The sequence below is a fragment of the Annulohypoxylon maeteangense genome, assembly GCF_022496945.1.
Source record: "Annulohypoxylon maeteangense strain CBS 123835 unplaced genomic scaffold GGS22scaffold_8, whole genome shotgun sequence".
NCBI lineage: Eukaryota > Fungi > Ascomycota > Sordariomycetes > Xylariales > Hypoxylaceae > Annulohypoxylon > Annulohypoxylon maeteangense.
In genome coordinates this window covers 32,998-53,139 of record NW_025953255.1, presented here as the reverse complement: position 1 = coordinate 53,139, position 20,142 = coordinate 32,998, and the positions used below count along the sequence as shown (strand labels likewise).

General features: G+C 46.8%; 8 protein-coding genes and 1 non-coding gene across 9 annotated transcripts; 7 read left to right on the top strand and 2 right to left on the bottom strand.

Annotated features, from left to right (window-relative positions):
* Positions 1–1,472: 1,472 nt before the first annotated feature.
* GGS22DRAFT_136532 (uncharacterized protein) lies at positions 1,473–2,557 on the top strand. The gene is made up of 2 exons (XM_047958603.1): positions 1,473–2,398; positions 2,466–2,557. The coding sequence occupies exon 1, from the start codon at positions 1,658–1,660 to the stop codon at positions 2,312–2,314; it is 657 nt and encodes a 218-aa protein (XP_047818794.1). The 5' UTR covers positions 1,473–1,657; the 3' UTR covers positions 2,315–2,398; positions 2,466–2,557.
* A 3,572-nt stretch (positions 2,558–6,129) lies between these two features.
* GGS22DRAFT_136505 (uncharacterized protein) lies at positions 6,130–7,526 on the top strand. The gene has a single exon (XM_047958601.1). It carries the CDS (start codon positions 6,384–6,386, stop codon positions 7,287–7,289), a length of 906 nt encoding a protein of 301 aa, XP_047818793.1. The 5' UTR covers positions 6,130–6,383; the 3' UTR covers positions 7,290–7,526.
* Positions 7,527–8,080: 554 nt separating this feature from the next.
* GGS22DRAFT_136507 (uncharacterized protein) lies at positions 8,081–8,482 on the top strand. The gene has a single exon (XM_047958602.1). The coding sequence runs from the start codon at positions 8,196–8,198 to the stop codon at positions 8,409–8,411; it is 216 nt and encodes a 71-aa protein (XP_047818792.1). The 5' UTR covers positions 8,081–8,195; the 3' UTR covers positions 8,412–8,482.
* A 352-nt stretch (positions 8,483–8,834) lies between these two features.
* On the top strand, positions 8,835–11,103 carry GGS22DRAFT_188235 (HET-domain-containing protein; the record flags this gene model as incomplete). Its single annotated transcript, XM_047964705.1, has 4 exons — positions 8,835–9,243; positions 9,308–9,361; positions 9,501–10,536; positions 10,686–11,103. The coding sequence occupies 4 exons, from the start codon at positions 8,835–8,837 to the stop codon at positions 11,101–11,103; spliced, it is 1,917 nt and encodes a 638-aa protein (XP_047818791.1).
* Positions 11,104–11,515: 412 nt separating this feature from the next.
* Positions 11,516–12,660, top strand: GGS22DRAFT_136474 (uncharacterized protein). The gene is made up of 3 exons (XM_047958600.1): positions 11,516–11,903; positions 11,980–12,199; positions 12,271–12,660. The coding sequence occupies exons 1-3, from the start codon at positions 11,668–11,670 to the stop codon at positions 12,553–12,555; spliced, it is 741 nt and encodes a 246-aa protein (XP_047818790.1). The 5' UTR covers positions 11,516–11,667; the 3' UTR covers positions 12,556–12,660.
* Positions 12,661–15,061: 2,401 nt separating this feature from the next.
* Positions 15,062–15,405, top strand: GGS22DRAFT_188233 (uncharacterized protein; the record flags this gene model as incomplete). Its single annotated transcript, XM_047964704.1, has 2 exons — positions 15,062–15,183; positions 15,255–15,405. 2 exons carry the CDS (start codon positions 15,062–15,064, stop codon positions 15,403–15,405), a joined length of 273 nt encoding a protein of 90 aa, XP_047818789.1.
* A 610-nt stretch (positions 15,406–16,015) lies between these two features.
* GGS22DRAFT_162372 (tannase and feruloyl esterase) lies at positions 16,016–18,239 on the top strand. The gene is made up of 3 exons (XM_047961215.1): positions 16,016–17,388; positions 17,439–17,748; positions 17,807–18,239. The coding sequence occupies exons 1-3, from the start codon at positions 16,156–16,158 to the stop codon at positions 17,896–17,898; spliced, it is 1,635 nt and encodes a 544-aa protein (XP_047818788.1). The 5' UTR covers positions 16,016–16,155; the 3' UTR covers positions 17,899–18,239.
* GGS22DRAFT_t63 lies at positions 18,137–18,226 on the bottom strand. The gene has a single exon. It is a non-coding gene; the product is annotated as a tRNA-Thr (tRNA).
* A 180-nt stretch (positions 18,240–18,419) lies between the features above and the next one.
* GGS22DRAFT_162370 (uncharacterized protein) lies at positions 18,420–20,034 on the bottom strand. Its single transcript, XM_047961214.1, has one exon. The coding sequence runs from the start codon at positions 19,931–19,933 to the stop codon at positions 18,467–18,469; it is 1,467 nt and encodes a 488-aa protein (XP_047818787.1). The 5' UTR covers positions 19,934–20,034; the 3' UTR covers positions 18,420–18,466.
* Between the last annotated feature and the right edge of the window lie 108 nt (positions 20,035–20,142).

Below are 20,142 nucleotides of genomic sequence, written 5' to 3'. Positions count from 1 at the left end.
GAGTCTCCCGTGTCAGATGCGAAAAGATGACGGAGCTAAAAAGTGCTAAAAGGTGAATGTCTTTTCGACAAAGTGTAAGTTTGTCACCGCCCATCTGACCATCGTTATCGTCCGCAATTATCGTTCGCTTTCGGGGGTTCACCGGATAATGGATCGATCCACAGGTAGGAATATACGTAGGTAGGAGATAGCGGCGATCCTAGATGAAGATTTCGAGTGGCGAAAAGAAGAGCTGACTTTGGGGGTTAGAGTAGTAGATACGAAGTAGTTAGTTAGTATCGTGGGAGGGTGAGGCCTCTTATGTAAACTAGTCACCACATCATAGTTCCTAGAACGAAGGATCCTACACCTAGGAATTTTAGAATCATATCTTGAAACTGGATGGGGGCTGGTGACCTTGAAATAAATCAGCCCCCCATGGCTTGACTTAGCCGTCATAGCTGATCTGGTCAGGGTAGGGGCAGATGGGGCTGAGCTGAGGGTTGTTTCTTTCCCATCTTTTTTATTCAGCGGGCCTCCCCAAGACCATCGGAATTTAGACGTGAAAGGAATGGCAGGGACATGGGTCGCATCAGCTGAGAGTGTCTGTGCGCATGATAACGCAGGTACGTACCCTCCTTCTTCTTATCTCCACTCTGTTTAATTGGTCGGGCTACCTGCATATTCTTGCATTAGAGCGATGCAACGAAGCGGTTATGCGCGAACGGGTACAATCGATCTGGCCCGCTTTCTTCTTTCCCAGATCATGCATTGGCATCGCGGATTAAAGATCCATTCTATTTGTTTCGACTCTCGTTCGAGTACTTTTCAAGCCATGTTTAAGATGAAAAAGGCCTTGTTTCTCGCGAGGCATATTTTCTGTCCCGGAGTAAGACTCACAATGTGTAATTTCGTGCTGGATAAGGAACTATTACTATTGATGGGATTGTCTTCGGGTTTTAGTTCCTCGCTAAACAGTTCGTGACCAGAGCCTTCTTTGAGACACGACAAGGAACCAATGTCAACTGAGGGCTTTCAGTATTCAGGCGCCTCGCATCCGATGACGTTCTCGGCCAACCCTCTATTTATTATTTTTAATATTATCTTTGATACAGCCCACCCCTTCGAGTAAAGCCGCGATGAGTAACTCTTGCTGCCCAACACGGGCGCCATCGCTTACGCTGCGTACGCAGTCTTCGCTAGATGCGGGTGAATCAATCCATAGACTGAATATCCTCACCCCCCATCAAGTTCCCTGCCGAGTGTGTGGTAGGGGGGCCATGAGGTTCACAGACAGAGCCTCGTGATATTGAGCCACCCCTAGATTTTAGACTTCACCTGTTCGCCTCCTAGTCCCCACCATAGCCTCGTGGGAGGAGGCCTATCAAACCTGGTGCCTGGGATAGTGTATACATGCTACATATAATGAAAAGAGCTCCCTTGCAGACCCGACCGGCTGTTCCTTGGCCTGGCTATATCCTCTCATTCGTTTTGCCTGTAGCATTAGCTCCAACGCTTGCATCTATACTCCACTGTGCCAGCTCGTCGCTCATCCACTCATCAGCCAAATCACATCTTCGCCCTGTCGATCAACCAAGATCCAAACTTCCTAGCTGCAGATAGATACAGTAATATCCTGAATAGCGTACCAACAATCTTCGAACAAACGCGGGCTAGCATGCCGACTCGTACTATGTTCGAGTACATCATCAAGACCAGCCCCTCGGGCCGGCACCACCACCGCCATCACCACCACGACTCCCATTACCACTCTCGAACTCGCTGCTTCGACTCCTGCGCCGGCATCCCCGTCGAGAAGTGGGACGGCCTCATCGACCAAAACCGCGATCTAGCCAGCTCCAACGAAGTGCTCACACGCGAAAACCAGACCCTGAAGTCCGAGCTGCAGACCGCGGTGCAGGAGAACGTGCGTCTAACAACGGAGGTAAGCTCGCTACGCCGCTCGCGGTCGACCGACAGCGAAGCGAGTTTTCGGCGACGCATCGCGGCGCTGACGAAAGAAGTCGGCGATCGCACCGCGGAAGCCGACAGCCTGCGGCGGAAAAAAGAACACCTCGCCACGCGCGTCGACGTGCTCTCCGAGACGGTGTCGGAGAACGGGCGCGCGATCGGTGCTTTGACTCGGGAGTTGGTTGATTGGAAGAGGCAGGTCGCTCACTTTAGGGGCTTGTACGAGAAGTATAAGTGTATGTTCCACGCGCGCAAGAGGGACCTTGAGGAGAGCGATCGCCTGGTTAAGGAACAGCGGGCGATGCTGAGACGGCTGGAGGACCCGCTGCCGTTTCGGAGTGGGAGGCGGTATAGCTGTACCTAAGGGGTTTAAGCTGAGGTTCTTGTCTATTTTACGTTGGTATGTGTTTTGGGTTGTGCGGGCATCATCAGATTGTGCGGACGACATGTAAGTTCACTTTACGTTTTTTGTTGCATCATTACCGGGTATCAGAGGGTTAATTCGTTTCTTCTAGTCTCTAAGTATCATGCTACGAGTTCTGCAGTTTCATTTTGTCAAAGTTCGCGTGTTACGCTGAATAGGGGTTAGGGATAGGGGCTAAGAGTTGGAGGAACCAACTAATTCGGTCTCTTGCATTTTCTTCAATGTTACGATGTATGATTATGTGCGATACTTTTTACCTGTACTTAAAACTTGATACCAGAACTTCAGTTCGTTTACTTTGTTTTCGTGGGGAGAGGAAGGGGAGGGGATGGGCACCGAGACATCAGATTGAGGAAGGGCTAATTTGGGTACCTATGTAAAGGGGGGGTTCTAGGACTTAGGTAGGCCGCGGCCACAGTCCTCGATTCATAATTACATGGGTAGCTAGGCGCGGTTAGGAGAGAAAATATTGCAGTTTGCCTAAATCTGCACTCTACACGCAGTGACGCCAAAACTTGCAATATCTTGCGAATTGATGATTCACCCCTTTACCATATTCACAGGGTGAGTAGTTCTAGGTTAGCCGGTCCGATAGTTCAATGTTTCGTGAGACTCGAACCTGAACTATTTTCACGTGGGGGCTACATTGACGGCTACATTGATGAATCGACACACGATGCCCGAACATCTCGTAGCCCAAGAAGGCGTCACCGTCATTCCGTATACGAAAATCTTCACACATAAAGGTGCACTTTCGTCTGTCCTGCAGTTTTGTGTTCGACTGCGTAATACTGCCAGCATCTTGTGTCCATGGCTGTCGCTATTAGGCCGCCACTTAGGCAGAAAATTCGGGTGTCTCGTGTTCCTACGACCTACTATGAGCTGGTTGAAGCGAACGTCTTATAGCAGCAATAGTGCTTGGCGTGTCTGCCTTACCGGAGGTCGCCAACCACCTTAACCCCTTAACGATCCCGGTTCAATATATCCCCGCAGAGAAGACGCCGATATGTTCCTACTTACCTAGGTAGGTAGGTAGGTAGTCTTGTCCTAGAATAAGGGGGAATCATATGCTTGCTTACCTAACCAGATTAGCAATGATCCTGGATATGACTCGGGATCTGGGGAAGGGGGGGATATCCCAAAAAGGGGAAGACTAGCATTGTCCTACTAACTGATTTAGTAGCTATCATTCGCTGGTTTCCCCATCCGTTAATTGATGCATATTTAAATACGGCATATAGTACTTCTCATATAGTACTACTAGGTATGTCTGCGATCAAATGCCAAATTGGAAATTTAACCTCGGGAGTTTACGTACTCAGGGCGATATACATACGACGCAGTTGGTTGGCGCGTTTGTTTGTTGGTTGTTGGTTGTTGGTTAGATATCGTTCCTGGCGGAAGACCGACGGACATCGTAAGAGGGAAACCAGGTTTTGGGTTGGCGGACGCCTTAATTGATGACCTAAGTGAGATTCTCAGCCGCGAACCACCCACTCCATCAAGCACATAGGTGGAGATACTTATGGTAGCCTACCTCACTCTATGTCCTTAGGTCCGATCATTGCATCTTTACAAAGATTTTCTTATCTCTATGTGGGTTTTGATGCATTTCCCGCAAGCCGTTCGACCCGAATGCGGATGCGTAATCCCACAACGTATGCCATCATTGACAACTCAGCATCGGTATTACCAGGTATGTTTATAGTTAGCACATCTTTCCAAAGTGCAAATTTGGACCCTTTTCTTTCCAATATTCCAGTGATTGGAGGATTTTTTTTAGATTTAGATTTAGGAGCGTAAATCCGGTGCATTCTGTAGTATCTCCAACGTTACGCAGTCCATTATTAGCTAGCTGTGTCTCATTAATGGGCGTCCCTAGGGAGGGGATTTACGTGGAAATCCGAATGGTGTGAATTAGCAAGGGTTACCGCTGATTTGGATAGTCGCTAATGGTGTGCAAGAGGATCCCAATGGACATCTAGATCTCAATGAATTGCGGGAGAGGCCGTTGGGAGGGTTGGACAGCCCAAGATTGAGGAGGTAGGTAGTTTGATGATGCTCGAGGAATGCTTTCCTTGATAATAACTCATTGCGAGAGACAGCCGCAGTGGCTGTGCCCCATAATGATGTAGCCATTACATCCATTACTAAACTTAGATGCAGTGACTAAGCCATTTACACGGTGCAGATACCTACCCGGTTTGGATTAGGCTACCAAATGTCATTACCACCCCGCGGTTTTTCCACATCTTTAAGGTAACTGTTACCTTACCAGGTTGAAACTTTGAGCTACTGTACCTGGCTACCTCTAGGCTCTAGCGCTATACCAAATTACCAATAGCGCTGATAGGAATCGACCTAGTGGACAAGTGTGGATCAGATCATATGCTCGATAGCTTTCCCCGATTGTGCCTCTTCATCTCCACCATTTTTACCAAATCCACCAAATTCACCAATTCTAGGTATCAATTCCAGACGAGCATTAGACGGGGACCCCTTCTTCTTTTTTTCAGCCCTGCTAGGCAAATCCATCTACCCTTTGTACCTCGCACTCGCGCATCGCCGGACCCTCTAGGGCTGCTAGGGCTAGGTATTTACTCCTAGTCGTTTCTTAATATTCAGGCAGAAGATCATCAAATCTCGATACTATCAGACGTCATGTATCAAATGCATGAAGCTCTTCTGCAACCCCCGATGCAATCCATATGTGAGTCATCATGCACTGTCCGTTATTGTGTACCAACATCTATCGGCATCGATTGGTCTTGAGCCTTCATTGAATCGGTAGCTGGTAGCTCGGAGCTCGCAGAGAACCCCCTCTTGATTCTTACTGGTTGGAGCTCCGATGGCTAGGCGTTCTGCGTTCTGCGGGATGCTCTGCGGGATGCTCTGCAGGTATTCTGCACGCCAGCGCGAGTACCTATCTACTCTACGCAGTTGCGCAAAAATACTGCCAAAATCAAGATCGCACTTGAGAGACAGGTCTTTCTCTTCTGATCCTTGCGCCATCTTGACCTACATGTTCCCCTCCATTACGACCCAGGCCACGCTCCTGGCGAACCGAGTTGGGGGCTGAATCGTCAGGCGGACACGGCCACTGGCTCAATTTTCGGTGTAAAGCTGGCCAGTCCATGTTCCAACCCACTCTATGGAGGGAAGCACAAAATGCCGTCTAACAATGCTAGACTTTTCCGGCACTGTCTCTCTCTCTCTCTCTTTTAATTCTTTAATGCCCATCCTTCCCATCTGTCAATTGCGCGTTCTGCGCGGTTCTGCGCGGTTCCGCGTGGATCGCGGCAGAGCGTGGCTACGGGCAAGGCGTTTCTCTGCCTTGCTCCCTTAATGGCGAGTGCGAGAAACAAGCGTTTATCGCCGTGGCGTACTCCCAAATCTAGTTACGCTCTGGATTACCCGGTGCTTGGATGTTTTCTCCTTCTCTCTCCTAGTAAGATAACCCCGGATCTTTATGAGGCTCATTCGCCGACTAGGATGCTTTAGACTAGGGGGGTCCGTTGCCTAAAGTTATGACTCCATGTGAGAGGCAACCGGCCAGCTACATTACATCAGTACAGACACCCGCATATATTTGCCGTACCGGTTCACAGCTACAGTCGTCAGTCTCGTGGTGCAAGAGTTATACATACACAAAGTACCTATCTATCGAGATTGAAGGCAGCAACCGGCCATTTGCGAATCACAAGCTTTACAATTCCTTTGTATAAAACTTCACCTACCCTCTTCCTCACCTTCTACTTGTTCCTCTTTGTAAAAATTTCTCTTTTATATTCTATCATATATTGTGAAGTGAATTACTCGAACTTATATATTCGTCTATTTGCTACAACCGTCTTCTTGACTCAGTACTTCCACTCTACCAATAGCTCGCTCTATCCTGAGCTGTCAAAAGCTCCCATTCGTCAATCACACCCTCAAGCCGCCGCCTCGTTTTAAGAGTTCACGCAGGCACCTACTAGAAGTTATTGCCTTCAGTGGCATATACGACAAAATGTCGGACAGGCACGTGAGATTTCAGATTTCAACCCCCTCAAGAGGGTCACCAAAAGGTTACCGCAGCCGCGAACTAGCACACGACTCAGGAGTGGGTTCGTCATCTAGTGATCAAGCTAGCGTTGGCGGAAGACCTGATCGTAGATTCACAGCTGAAGACTACGAAGACCAACTCTACAGCGTCGGTGCTCTTCAAGAAGCACTAGGCCAGGCCAATAAGAAAGTCGAACATTATCAAAAGAAGTGTACCGACTTGGACACTGAGTTAACTAGAGCCCACAGAGTCAGCCGAGACACGGACAGACTCTACCGTGAAGAATGCGAACGCAATGAGAGACTACAACGGACCAACAAAAATCTTGAGGAAGAGAGAGATGCACAGAGAGAGCAAATCAAGGAGCTCAAAGCTGCCTACGATGAAATGAGAGATGAGCGCGATGACTATCGACAACTATATCACACAGCAGTAGATCCTATCATAGACAGCAACATGAGAGGCGGCTCTGGCGAACCTCCCTCTCCTCGACTGAGACGCTCAACAAGTAAACACGATAGGGACCACAAAGAACTCAAGAGTACGGGCAGAAGATATCCAGATTATAGGGACGAGAAGACTGGTTCCTCGCGCCATCATCGCCGAAGTTCCAGCATCAATGTCAACCCAAGCTCGAGTGTCCGCTCGAGCAGCAAGAGACCATATATCGAGAAGATGCCTAGCCCGACTTCGAGGCACTCGGGAAATTATACCACTTATGCCTCGGACCCTCTTGCAGACCCAGCACTATACTCTACTGTTCCAAGAATTTCTACGGCGACACAGGCGGCCTATCACGGCGTGAATGATGTTGCCACTGGAAATTATGTTCCATATCCTATACACGAACGGGGACGTCGAAGACCTTGAGATCACTATTATCCAAAATCCCAACATTTATCCGCACATAAAAAAAATCCACCATCCTTATCAATGCGGAAGCCAGTACCCGTTCCCTCATAACACCAAACCCATCATTCATGGCCACGAAACCTGCCACTAGGATTTTTTTAACGGCATGTAACATCATCTTGTGATACCAAAACTTCTTCGATGGAATCGCCAAGGCATTTTCCCACGACATCAAGGCCGACAACAAGGCAGAAGTCAAATATGCCTTACAATCCAGCCGGGATGAGCTTGCGTCTTCTCCATCCACGAAGACTGACTTGTCCCGCATTGCCCCGATAGGGATTACTTTTCATATAATATTACCCTAATAATCTATTCATCTACTAAATTTACGGGGGCATTCTTCGCGTCGCTGCCGATAACCTCTTGGATATGCACCATTTCAGAGCCAATCTTCTCCAAAACATACCTGCCTACTTTGTTGTCAACACGTCAAATGTGGCACACAAAGGCTACACCACCGTAAACTTGGCACCCACGTGGGTCGGCTTGCTCGGACTGTGAGACCACCCCTCGTCTGTACGAGAGCGGCCGGTCTTCCCTCAGATTCCCTCGGATCATAGTTTTTCTTTTTATCGTGGCGTTGTCAGGTGAGACACGGTTTCTTACAGGTTCACCCGAGCGACACAGCATCGGCAAATACCTAAGATTCGGCAATAGGGATTTTATTTTATTTTATTTTGATAGGAAAAAGGACGGCGCGGTGATTCTTTCTTTCTTGTTATTCTTATTAGTACTAGTATATGGTCGGCGTTTGATACCTTGGGACGTAACTATGGTAGAGGATTGGCTAGCGATAGATATAGGCTTTGGTTGGTTGGAACTGGGACTGGAAGATATCGCTATGTAGCATTTCGCAATGCCATGATCTTATGTTTAATTAGTCTTGCTGGAGTATTTTCAAATGGGAAGATTGCGATAGCATTTCATCCTCACATTTTGTGGCGTCATCAGGATCTACAACTAGGTATTTTCATCGCCTTACCTATAGGTAGCTTAGCGCTATTCAGCGCTATGATTATAGGGAGTCTTAGCGGGCAGTTATACCCAGTACCCGTGTTTTTAGCCCCTTTTTATTAGGTACTAGGTGGTCACCTACTTTAATAACAGCTGAAAACAAAGTCTTATAATTATGCACTTATAATGTTACTGACCTTGAATTCAAGCGCTTTAGACGACCGATTGACTAATATAATTTCTACATATTTCCAATGAAGATCTATAAGCCTTTTGGAACTGTTCTTGAACAGTCGTTACGTACCTCCCCAATACCTACAAAACTCAAAAAAATTAACCAACTACAGCGGGGTCCGGAGGAAAATATAGTGCGTTTACAGTATAAACGCCACTAATCATGCCCTAGGCATTTTGTAATTGAGGTAAGCACATGTCGTGTAACGCACCTAGAATCCGATAAATTAGGCTGCCTACGGTACGTAGGTAGGTACCTACTTAAGTTCCTCATCAACAACCTCGAATACAACCATATCGCCCATCAGAGGGATGTCCATCACGATCCCTCCGCTTGCCAATCTATGCGAAACATGTCGAGTCCTCGAATTCGACGACTTTATCTGGCCGGGTGCGCATCAGGCGGGATCCAAAGCGGAGGGACATTACCTCGAAGTTCCAGTCGATTGGCAAAAGCCTCTAACTAGGCTTGTCAAGCTAGACTTTTTCGTAGTTGATTCTCTACCAGACTTAGACAGGCTTGATCATACCGCGAAAAAAGGATGTGGGTTCTGTAGCGTGCTGAGGAGAAGTATCCAGAAGTATGCCAAGGCCGGTTTTGACGAGGTGCTGATTTCTCTATTTTATCAATGGTACCCATTCAACGATCTCGATCCTAATAGACCTATTGGGTTGAAGTCTTTGATAGCCCAGTTGCTATGGATCGGGACAGATGAAAATGGTATATTTTCCCTTTGTTCATTCATGATGAGACGATAGGAGTGATGCTGATTGTTTCTAACTAGGTGGTCATCTAAACTTATCAACGTGGCTACATTTTGGCGTTGACTCCCCTCCAAGTAGGTGCCTACCTCCCTAGGTACTATCCTACTCGTCTAGTCGGCATATATCATGAATTAAGATATTCGATATCCATCGGCGATAGATACTCTCTAGGTAGGCAAGTATGCCTTGGTTACGATGTTGACTGTGATATAGGTTCCTGTGCTCGGTGGTTGAGACTTGACTCCTCTCCCAAAGATGAGGCTCTATGCCCCGAAAACCTCGGCATGGTCCTGCGCAATCTTCAAAATCGCAAACAGTCGCTAAATACAGACCTCGAATATCCAACTCGTCTTATTTACATAGGTACTGATAAGCGACCAACATCATGTCGGCTTATTGATACGACTGTGGATACTACGTTTAAAAAATCTTCTCGAACACCATATGTCGCGTTTAGCTACTGTTGGGGGCCTCTAGACGATGCCGCCAAGCAATTTAAGACGGAGAAATATTCGTTGGATGATAGAATTGGTGGCTTCGAGCTTGACGAAGTTTCGCCGGTCCTTCGCGATGCTATTCTAACCACACGAGCTCTGGTGATTCAATATCTCTGGATGGATGCTGTCTGCATTATCCAGAATGATTTAGAAGACTGGGAGAAGGAGTCTTCACGAATGTCTATCGTCTACGAAACTGCTGCCGTAACCGTCTGTACACCCGCTTCAACATCGTGCCAACAAGGATTCCTAAACAGAGACTGGACTATGACTAGCATAAGATACCAATCGAAGATGAACAAGGCTATATCTGGGTCATACATTCTACGGCTTGTTGGTGAAGTACCCAACCCCTCCGATGCGACTTTTAATTGTTTCTTCTATTCTATTCTGCGCAGTGATTGGGCTCAGCGTGGATGGGTGCTCCAGGAATATCAATTGGCCCAGACGGTGGTTATTTTCGGTAGAACGAAACTGCATGGCATTACCGAAAATGGGCAGCAATCAGAAACATGCGAATCAGTGAGGAGACTAGGGCCCAGTTTGGATAAATCTTTCTATCAGCAGAACTGGGATTATTGGGAAAGATATACGAATTGGATGAATCTGATCACTGAGTATTCGAAACGAAAGTTGACTAATCATTCTGATAAACTTCCAGCCATCTCGGGACTCGCAAGCCGTTTATTCGACAGCTCTTCGAAAACTTACCTAGCCGGGCTTGTCAACTTACATGTCGATTTATTTTGGATGTCTGTGTATTGGCAACTTAAATAATGCCCCAGTTTGACGAGAGAGCAACTAGTCAACTCCCTACAGTCTCCGCATTCATACATCGCACCATCATGGAGTTGGGCTAGTAGGGAAAATCCGATTATTTTTGCTGACAAAGATTTCTCAGTAATGTCAGGTTCAGGGCCCCCCAAATCGAAGCCGAATCCAATGTTATCGGGGCATCAACATCAATGAGTGGCTTGAACCCATATGGAGCTGTTAATGGAGGTACACTGGTCATGGAAAGTATAGTTATACCTCTTGTGTTGCACGTTGAGCCCTTAGGATTAAGTCATGAACGATCGCAAGAAAACAAGCCCGGCGGATACGTTGCTGATATAAGCCTTGATTGGGATATATTCGAGAGCACGGAGCCTTTTGATGAATTGTCATTGGTGTTGATTGGGAGTCGAGAAGTTAAGGAAGACTTCATTTGGGTCGATGCTCGAATACATCATTGGACAGAAGGGGGAGTAGAAAAATATGAGAACACTAGCCTTTGGATTGCCGGGGGGGGGTTCCCAGCCATAGGCGTGGGAACATAAGGAATGAGAATATTGTCTATGGAGTGCTTCCAGAAATTGAAGAGGTTTCATATGGTACTTTGACCCCTCATGAGTCGGCTCAAAATCGACAATTAAAGGAGGATGCCGACAGATATGCATATGGTATAATCGTCCACCCTGCTTCAGAGGCTGGGAAATATCTTCGAGTGGGTGCTTTTTTTTCCGTGCTCGAGAATGTGGTGGTATGAAATATTTTCGGGGTCGACCATCTCAGACGATAGAGATTATATAGGTTCATCACAGATCTCTCCTTTTTCTATCTATAGCCCTCTCCACGCCCTTTTTAAGGCTTGCTAGCGTGCTGAATTAACTTTATTGGGGATGACTTTGATGAGACCGTTTGGCTAGCGATTAAAAGTGGCGATATTACACGTTTAGTGTTGTTCTTTGAGACGAATCGCCGGACATACTAGCGGATTTAAGAGGTGGCCGATTGAATATTTTAGGAAGTTATTGCGTTCTATTCTCGTCATCTCATCACTTTCACCGACAGAAAATTCTTCTGATTACCTACCTAGGTAGAAATTGAGTGTGCCATTCATCATGAAGCTCATCGTCGCAGGTTCAACCGGCTTTGTCGGCACCGAGATTATTCGCCAAGCACTCTCCCACCCGGAAGTGACGTCTCTTATCGCCTTAGGGCGCCGCGAGATCTCCGTGCCGGAAAACGTGGGACCTAATGCCGACACGACAAAGCTCAAGTCTGTTATATGCGACGACTTCGAGAATTACCCCCAGAGCGCGAAGCAGGAGCTAGCTGGGGCGGATGCCTGTATCTGGTACAATATCCCTTTTACTCCCTATTTGCACCTACCCCTACCAATGCCGCAAACATGTATTAATAGTGAGACGAAGGACTATCGCTGTTACGCCAGCACAGCTTCGAGCAATGGGATGGGAGCAGGCGTGTAAGATCTGCCGCGACTACGCCATCAAGGGCATCGAGACGATCACGCAACTTCCTCGTGGCGACGGCGAAAAGAAGCCGTTCCGTTGGGTGTACATCAGCGGATCTAGCAGCGTGCGAGACCCGGCTGAGAAGCCATGGGTGCTAGGCGATTACTGCGTAATGAGAGTACGTAACTTCGTTCTGGATCCGGGACTCGTATGAAGGGTGTTCATAAAGGCTAATCTGACTTTCCACAGGGCGATGTTGAATCGAAAGTTCTCACATACGCTAAAGAGTCCAAAGGCACGGTGGAAGTATGTGTAGCTAAGCCTGGGATGATAGATGCGCCGGGAAAAGGTGGTCTGTTGATGAATTTAGTGAAGACAGTCGGGCGAACACTCATTGGCCTTCCTAAAGTCGATGTTGGTGAGATATCTGCGGCCCTGTTAGATCAGGTTGTCAATGGGTTCGAGAAGGATACGCTTCAGAATGAAGACCTGGTCCGAATTGGACAAGAAATCATCCAGGGGAAGGCGAAGTAGCGGTATACCTAGGTGGTATGTAAATAGGTAGGTACATATCATACCTACCACGAGGTTAGGTGGTGCACAATGAACCCCCTATTCTGACTGCACTGAGACTCACAATCCCCTGGGTTACTTATTGAAATAGCTTACACGCATTATAGCTGAAGATAACGCTAGTTAGGTGATACGGGGGATAATTAGAGCTCCTTGATCGTTTGCGAACCAATGGATGTCATTGAAATTTTTACCCCGCCATTAGGATCATCGTGCGCTAGTGGTGGGGCTGTTACAGTGCTCTATGGCAGTGGCTATCCTATCTTTAGCGGCTAAACTACTAAAGAAGATTCATAAGACAAACTGGTTCACACCTACTCCTACCTCCAAAGTAGTGCGACAGGTCCTCGACATCCCAATCCAAGAACAGTAATTAGGCTCGTCGTCGGCCGAGGAGGGGATTTATAATAGTTCGGATCCGCCATTGCTGTTACCGTTGTCGTCGCTCATTTTCGATACTGATTGTCTTTTCTCGCAGCGTTGCAGTTCCTGATGTGCGACGTTGAAGGCTGGGCTGAAGAGAACTCCGGCTCGAGGCTACTCAACCGGGAGATGGGGAGCGGATGGGGCGCGTTGGTCGGGCGAACTTTCGAAAAGCAATAGAATGGTCTACGTCAGTCGCGCTTCTGCCTCCCGTTCTTTAGCATCGCGGAGTGGTGGCCAGATCTGTCTTGTCAAGGACAGGGTTCGGGGTGAAGGACGCGGTCCAGCTTTCCATTGCCATCCACTATGTTCCAAGGTTGTATTTTCTTCTTTTTTTTTCTTTTAAAAAAGGAAAAATCAAGAAACGCGCAAAAGTTCCAATCGCACAGATCGTCCGAAAAGTGGCGTTTTAGGAACGCGAAAGCTTACATAATCGATAGGTCTAAGACATTGAAATAAAAAAGGGGGAGAAAAGGGAGAACCCAATTGTTGTTGAATGTCATGCTGATACATATCTACTAGGTACCTACCTAGGTACCTATCTAATAACCATACAACCTTGCCTTTATCGATTCGAAGTTCTAAGGTTATCTTTCATTCAGCCACTAGGCGCCAAGTATTGGTATCATTGCGTTGGCAGATTAGTGACAGTTATCTACTAGGTATTTACTCCTACTACATGGCAATTCTGAGAAGAAGTTATCTAACTTAGACTGTTTTGGTGATTCTCTAGGTTCGACGATTAGTGCGAAAGGATTGAGGTGAAACCTTTTGATTAACATGAGACTTTTGTAAAGTGAAGAATCTCGTTCCGTAAGATTAATGTCATGATTAGCAGTACCTACCAGTATATAACCATCTACCTAAGATAACAAGGGCGTTATCCGACTGCAGGTCACGGGAAGCTGCCTATGGGTGCCGGAGGACCGGCTCAAGATCGCCGGGACGGGGTAGGAAGATGTTGTGGTATATCAAAGACATTCCCGAAGCCAAGCAATTTGCTTGCATCCCTACCTAGTACCTACGATTGGGACTCGATGCAAGATGAGAATTCCAAACGCCACGATTACTACCCCATACGGGTATTCGAGGATCTGATACGCCAATCAACGACGATGTAATTGTCTTCGGATGATGCGTCTGTTACGTGTCCCCATACGATGCCAAAATAATCAGCCCGTCTTGCGGCTACATGCAGCTGATCGGCCAAACCTGGGAGCAGCCACAGTCCGTATCTTCAATGGAAAAGATGGAACATTGCCTGATCTCTCAGCTAAATCTTGATTCAACTCCCCCCTAAATCTTATACCAAAAAAAGTTCCCGGACTAAGTTAATCGGACCGCCAGATAAACACCACTTACGAGCCTTACCGACCACTATTAATACGCGACAGTGGCGCTGAAGGATCACGATACACGATATGCAGAGGAATAGCGGCCTTTAAGAACCTGATAAGTTCCCTGGGTCAAAGCGCCGTACATGATTTGTCCTAGAAAGCCGATTCCGGCTTCAGAGCGTGATATAAGGTGCAGACGTGACATGAATTGAAGTGCTACAGCTTTCTGGTCGCCCAAAATATCTTGTGCCAACAATCCTACATAGATATTAATGAACACCTAGGTTTTTGGGTAACCAATCCAATCTTCTCGAATCAAGGACCAAATCAGGGGCGCGAAGCCTGCTTAGCCTACTACTACCTACTGCCGAGTTCTAATGGCGGACCTCGCTTGTTTGAATCAACGCCTACGATATTTTATGCATGAAGGTAGTTGGCATGTCAAGAGTCGGTGAGTCCCTGGTAATAGGTATATATAAACTGCCTTTCAAGTAGAGTACCATGCATATGTTGGAAAGACATATATGTACCTATTCCAACCCGCAGCCTTACTCTCCCATACTGGTCTACCAAGAACGATATAAAGAACCCGAAGTATCTACTAGATTGCTTCTACTTAGATTTAGAAACACGAAGCTAGACTTTTCGGTCATCTGTGTACCTACCAATCTTGGATGGTCCAATTGATCAAATCAGGTACTATCAACATGTCTTCTCAATCAAAAAGCACTACCTCAAGTGCTACACTGGAAGATAGAAGGATATATGGTTTCGGTCCTGACCATCGTATGCCTTATTCGTGCTCATACTGCCTTGGCACTCCAAGATTGTAAGTTCAAAAGCATACCTGACAGCCTTACAAATCATCTGGATGACCATGCTAATCGAAAGATGTATCAGGGTTAAGGAATGCCGACCATGTAACGGTACGGGGTTGATGTGGGACTCCAGCTCGGGTAACAAGTACGGAGGAAAAGATAAAAGGCAAATAGCCCCTGGCGGGTCATCGGCTGGTAGCTCTTCTCTATCATCATATGGCCAAAGAGGTTAAGGGAGCAACCGGCTCCTGGAGATCTCCACGAATTCTTACCGAGATACCTTCTCCTATTTTCTTTTCGCATTACGATTGATACTTGGACACAATCCTTCACATTACGGCGTCAGGAATCATGCACGGCTCCTTTCTTTCTTTCTCCAGAACGTGAAAAAATTCACTGCCTATGATAGATTTAAGCTAGATGTCGTATGACAGGAAACTTCTAGAAGCAATGACTGCTTTATTACCCCTATTAATAAATTCGTTTCGTTTTCTACCTACCTAGGTACCTATATGTTAACATGCAAGCCCGGGTTGGATCACAATGGGATAACACGCGTCAACTCTCATCCACTCCCCCACCTAGGTACCCATGAAATTATCATCTTGGAGCATTCGTGGACGTTTAATCACAGCGGCAGTGGGTAGGTATCCATATCCATAATAGGATGCGGCTAGATTCCCAGTGCGGAGAAACTGGGGAAAAGTCTTCGGCTTTGGAGTCCCGTATCTTCGGTCTCTTACCACCACTAATCCGCGAATACCGATGTTTTTACCATTCCAGCGGGTCATTTATCCCCGGCTCTACTCCATTTATTGACGAGACCATCCCTAATACATCAACCATCATGCTAACAAGTGTCACTCAAACCGGGTTATGAGCAAAGGATCCGGGGAGGGGAAGGGAGCAATTAAAAGACAGAAAAATATGAATAATTTGCGGCCGTTCTAATCAATACCCTCGAGAACCATTCACTCTATAAAATGGCACTCTTGACAAAAAGCGTGGTCATTTTGCTAGGGGTTGTTGCCCACCAAGTAGTGTGTTCTATAGACACATGCGCATCATTAGTAACCTCTATCTCAATCCCGAATACCACGATCATCGCTCACAACTATCTTCCCAATGGAACCAATATCGCCCTTCCCGGAACTGTAGAATCATGTGGTGGACCCGATCTAACGGTCAACTCTACGGCCGATCTCTGTCGACTTGTGCTTGTCGTCTCTACAACTGCATCGAGTGAGGTTCAATTAGAAGCCTGGCTTCCTGACCCTGAGATTTGGAATGGGCGATTGCTGGCGACTGGAAATGGCGGGATTGGAGGGTGCATTGACTATGCCACGATGCAAAACGGGGCTGGCTTAGGTTTCGCGGCTTTCGGGACCAATGCTGGGCATAATGGTTCGGTCGGATACGAGTTCTTCCTCAATCAGCCGGAAGTTATCAACAATTTCGGTCATCGAGCGATTCATGTTGAAGCGGAGGTTGGTAAGGAACTGGTGCGGCAGTACTATGGGACAGAAGCGACGAAGAATTACTATGCGGGCTGCAGCACAGGAGGACGCCAGGGATTTCAGAACGCAAATCTATATCCGGAAGACTTCGATGGGCTACTCCTTGGAAGCCCGGGTATAAATTGGCTTCATATCGTGGCGTCGAAAGGGATACTGGCTCGACGGATCGGATGGCCATTTCTAAATTCATCAGCATATGTCCGTCCGGAGCAATGGTCAGCCATTGTCGAAGCGCAAATCCGACAGCTGGATCCATTGGACGGGGTGGTGGACGGGATAATCGACGAGCCGACGAAGCATCGCTTTGACCCTATGAGTCTGGCTTGTGGCGCCGGTGTGCTTAACGGCTCGATGTGCCTTAGCCCGCAACAGATTGAATCGGTACGCAAAGCGTATGAACCAATTGCGAGCACCTCGGGTCAAATTGTGTACCCGGCCTTTGAACTCGGATCTAAGACCGACGTATTCTCTGAGAATCAAAAGAATGGAACGGCGCAGTTAAGTTATACCATCCTACAGGATTTCTGGCGCGGAGCAATCTATAACGATAGTAATTGGACGCCGAACAGTTTTAGTGAATCGGATATGGACTTTGCCTTGGAAACCAACCCTGGGCAAGTAAACGCGGACGATACAGACCTATCAAGCTTCCACCGTAGGGGAGGCAAGATCATCTCGTATCACGGAAGAAACGATGAAGTAAGTGAACTTCGAAGTATCTCTGGCTCGATGTTAACATACAATCATAGACCGTGACATCTGCGCTGTCTGAACAATTCTTTGTTGGAGTTCAAAGTGCCCTTAACCTAACACTAGAAGAGATTCACGATTTCTACCGACTGTTCTTCCTTCCGGGTATGCATCATTGCTCAGGGGGTCTGGGAGCATGGAGCATAGGGAATGCTCAAAAATACCCATACGATAAGAAGTTACTGGACCCTGACCATAATGCCCTTCTTGCGCTTGTTGAATGGGTTGAAAATGGTGCCGCGCCGAAGACGTTGATTGGGACGAAGTATGAAAACGATTCGATGGGAGGCAGCATAATCGCACAGAGAAGTGAGTATTTCCTACCGGTTTCCAAAGATAGAATAATTATACTCATCGCTTTGATCAGCATATTGCCCCTATCCGATAGTCAGCAAATGGAACAAGGTTAATGACACGAGCCTCGCGACAAGTTGGGATTGTGTCCTTCCAGAGGGATGAAAAGTAAATAGAGGATGTAATTGAAATTTAGTTGCTTAGGCGGATTAAATAGCCCCTAAAAATTAAAATACTGAGTAAATTTAGGGCATGAGTTCAGCCCCTGAATCGTACAAAACCCCTCAATTCCATCCACCAACATTAAAAAAACGGGGTTCATGATTGATATCTAATTTTCTCTAGGCGATTATAAAGGGTGTTTTATAGAGGATAGCCAAAAAGTAGAAGGCGCAATAGAGTATGCCCTCACACCGGATTGAACGATGGACCTCAGCATGAACTTGTAATATAAGAATACGAGTGCTGCGCTCTACCACTGAGCTATAAGGGCTTCATATGGTTATGGGGATAATGACTCAGCAAGACCCGCCTTAACAAGAAAAGTCTCCGGTAAAATTGGACCATTAACGATTTCAAAGAACGCTAACTCGGGGCGGAAGAGGAGTAACCGCTACCAAAGGAATCAGCACAATACTTCGATCATAAAATACCGAGGTACTACAGATAACTTGAGCTATTCTGTCGTCGGTTTCTGCGTTTATAATTGTTACCTATTTGTAATCTAGTTCTCTTAATATCCTCTTTCATTTAATATACGCGGTACAGGGGCCATATTCGATCCGACTACATCACCTGGGATGATAGTCCGCGCATGCGCTCCTAAAGCATCATCTTGTAACTCGAACTTGATACCCGACGCCTCGAATTCTTTTTCAAGAGCTATCGACAATTCGATCTTGTAGTCGTATCTTGGATCTGTTCTCTCCGAAATGCCAAGTATAACTTCCTTTAGAAACGGGAACTTCTTCGGCGCATCGATAGCAAGCTGACGCAGGCAGTACAGTATACCCCTATACACGTACGATATTCGGAGAGATCGAATTGATTGCGGGAGCAGATCAACTAACCGATCATCGGTGTCAACGTCCTGTTCTCGGTATAACAAGAAACAGTCGATCGACAAATTCTCCAGCACAGTAAACTCTCGGAGAGTTTTTATGGGAGGATAATCTACTACTGGCGGCTCGATCCATTTGGGGAATGGATCGAGGTGAACGGCGCGTGGTAGAAAGGTAACACCAAGCCTCTTAAGCGTATCCTTGGCGGGTTTCAATACCTCCGCCATGTCTCTAAAATGGTACTCCTTCTCCTCGTCCATATCTTCCCAATAGTACTCTAAGTCTTCCAACTTCGGGGTGCAGCGCACTAGGTTTTCTAAGTCGTTTGAGGTTGAGTCTGAAATCGCCAGCCTCTTGACGTTGGATAAATGAAGCTTATAATCGGTGTCAAAGAGCATCTTGGATATCCAACCCGACGAATCGCATGCGTAGAGTGTTTCGAGGTTTGGTGCAGCTGCGTACAGTGCATGCAACTCACTGATATGATAATCGATTACAAATGACATTACCCCCAAAGTTTGCAAAGACAACAGTTTGATATGAGGAGACTCTTCCAATGCAGGAAAATGAGCGTTTGTATCAATATTGAGAAACAGACTCTTCAGCCGAGGGCAGAGCACGGCAGCGAGTGTGGCCAACCAGCGGTGTAAATCTTCCTGATAGCCAATCCGCCAGCGCGAAAAATGACCATCAAGCCAATTATCGGGTAGACAAGGCTTTTTGAGGAGATTTTTCGAGATGCTAAAATCGATTAACGACTTTACTGTCTGCATTTGTGTCTCGTATCCCATTAACGAGTTCGTTCGCACAATATGCATCGTAGTAATCTGCGATGCTAGATCGGGGCGCTGGGCGATGGTACGAACAAATTGTGCTAGAAAGTCTGGCTCATTAGGGAACCCGACATATCCATCAGCCTGTATTATCCTTATTCGACTATTTCCAGTGGCGTAAAAATGGTATAATATGGGTTGCGCAACCGAACAGATGAATTTCGACGTCCGGCATAGATGAGCCAGCACTTTCTTATCGCTTCGAACATAGTCAAGATCAGCGTTGGGGAAGTCGCCAGGGCATCGACAATGGAAGCAGAAAGAGCTGAATATCTGAATAAGGAGTTCAACGGGGAGCGACTCCATCGCGGGGTGAATTTCTACCCGATAATCGTAGAAGGGTGAGATTACCAAATGAGTAGGATTACTTAAGCACACCTTGTTAAGCTCCCTACTCCAGATGATGCGGAAACCAAGTCAAGGGAAACACGCCGTAAAGCATCTAGATATAGGTAGGTATTTATTAGCATTGTTGCAGCGAGATAGGAGCTGGTCTTATCGCCGAAGGATGCATA

What these genes read in the sequence shown, in the direction of transcription:
- GGS22DRAFT_136532 (XM_047958603.1), top strand. Translation starts at nt 1,658, where the DNA reads ATGCCGACTCGTACTATGTTCGAGTACATCATCAAGACCAGCCCCTCG.
- GGS22DRAFT_136505 (XM_047958601.1), top strand. Translation starts at nt 6,384, where the DNA reads ATGTCGGACAGGCACGTGAGATTTCAGATTTCAACCCCCTCAAGAGGG.
- GGS22DRAFT_136507 (XM_047958602.1), top strand. Translation starts at nt 8,196, where the DNA reads ATGATCTTATGTTTAATTAGTCTTGCTGGAGTATTTTCAAATGGGAAG.
- GGS22DRAFT_136474 (XM_047958600.1), top strand. Translation starts at nt 11,668, where the DNA reads ATGAAGCTCATCGTCGCAGGTTCAACCGGCTTTGTCGGCACCGAGATT. An exon ending in GGGGCGGATGCCTGTATCTG is followed by an intron (nt 11,904 to 11,979) that starts GTACAATATCCC and finishes AGTGAGACGAAG; the next exon opens with GACTATCGCTGTTACGCCAG. An exon ending in GCGATTACTGCGTAATGAGA is followed by an intron (nt 12,200 to 12,270) that starts GTACGTAACTTC and finishes GACTTTCCACAG; the next exon opens with GGCGATGTTGAATCGAAAGT.
- GGS22DRAFT_162372 (XM_047961215.1), top strand. Translation starts at nt 16,156, where the DNA reads ATGGCACTCTTGACAAAAAGCGTGGTCATTTTGCTAGGGGTTGTTGCC. An exon ending in ATCACGGAAGAAACGATGAA is followed by an intron (nt 17,389 to 17,438) that starts GTAAGTGAACTT and finishes ATACAATCATAG; the next exon opens with ACCGTGACATCTGCGCTGTC. An exon ending in CAGCATAATCGCACAGAGAA is followed by an intron (nt 17,749 to 17,806) that starts GTGAGTATTTCC and finishes CGCTTTGATCAG; the next exon opens with CATATTGCCCCTATCCGATA.
- GGS22DRAFT_162370 (XM_047961214.1), bottom strand. Translation starts at nt 19,933, where the DNA reads ATGGAGTCGCTCCCCGTTGAACTCCTTATTCAGATATTCAGCTCTTTC.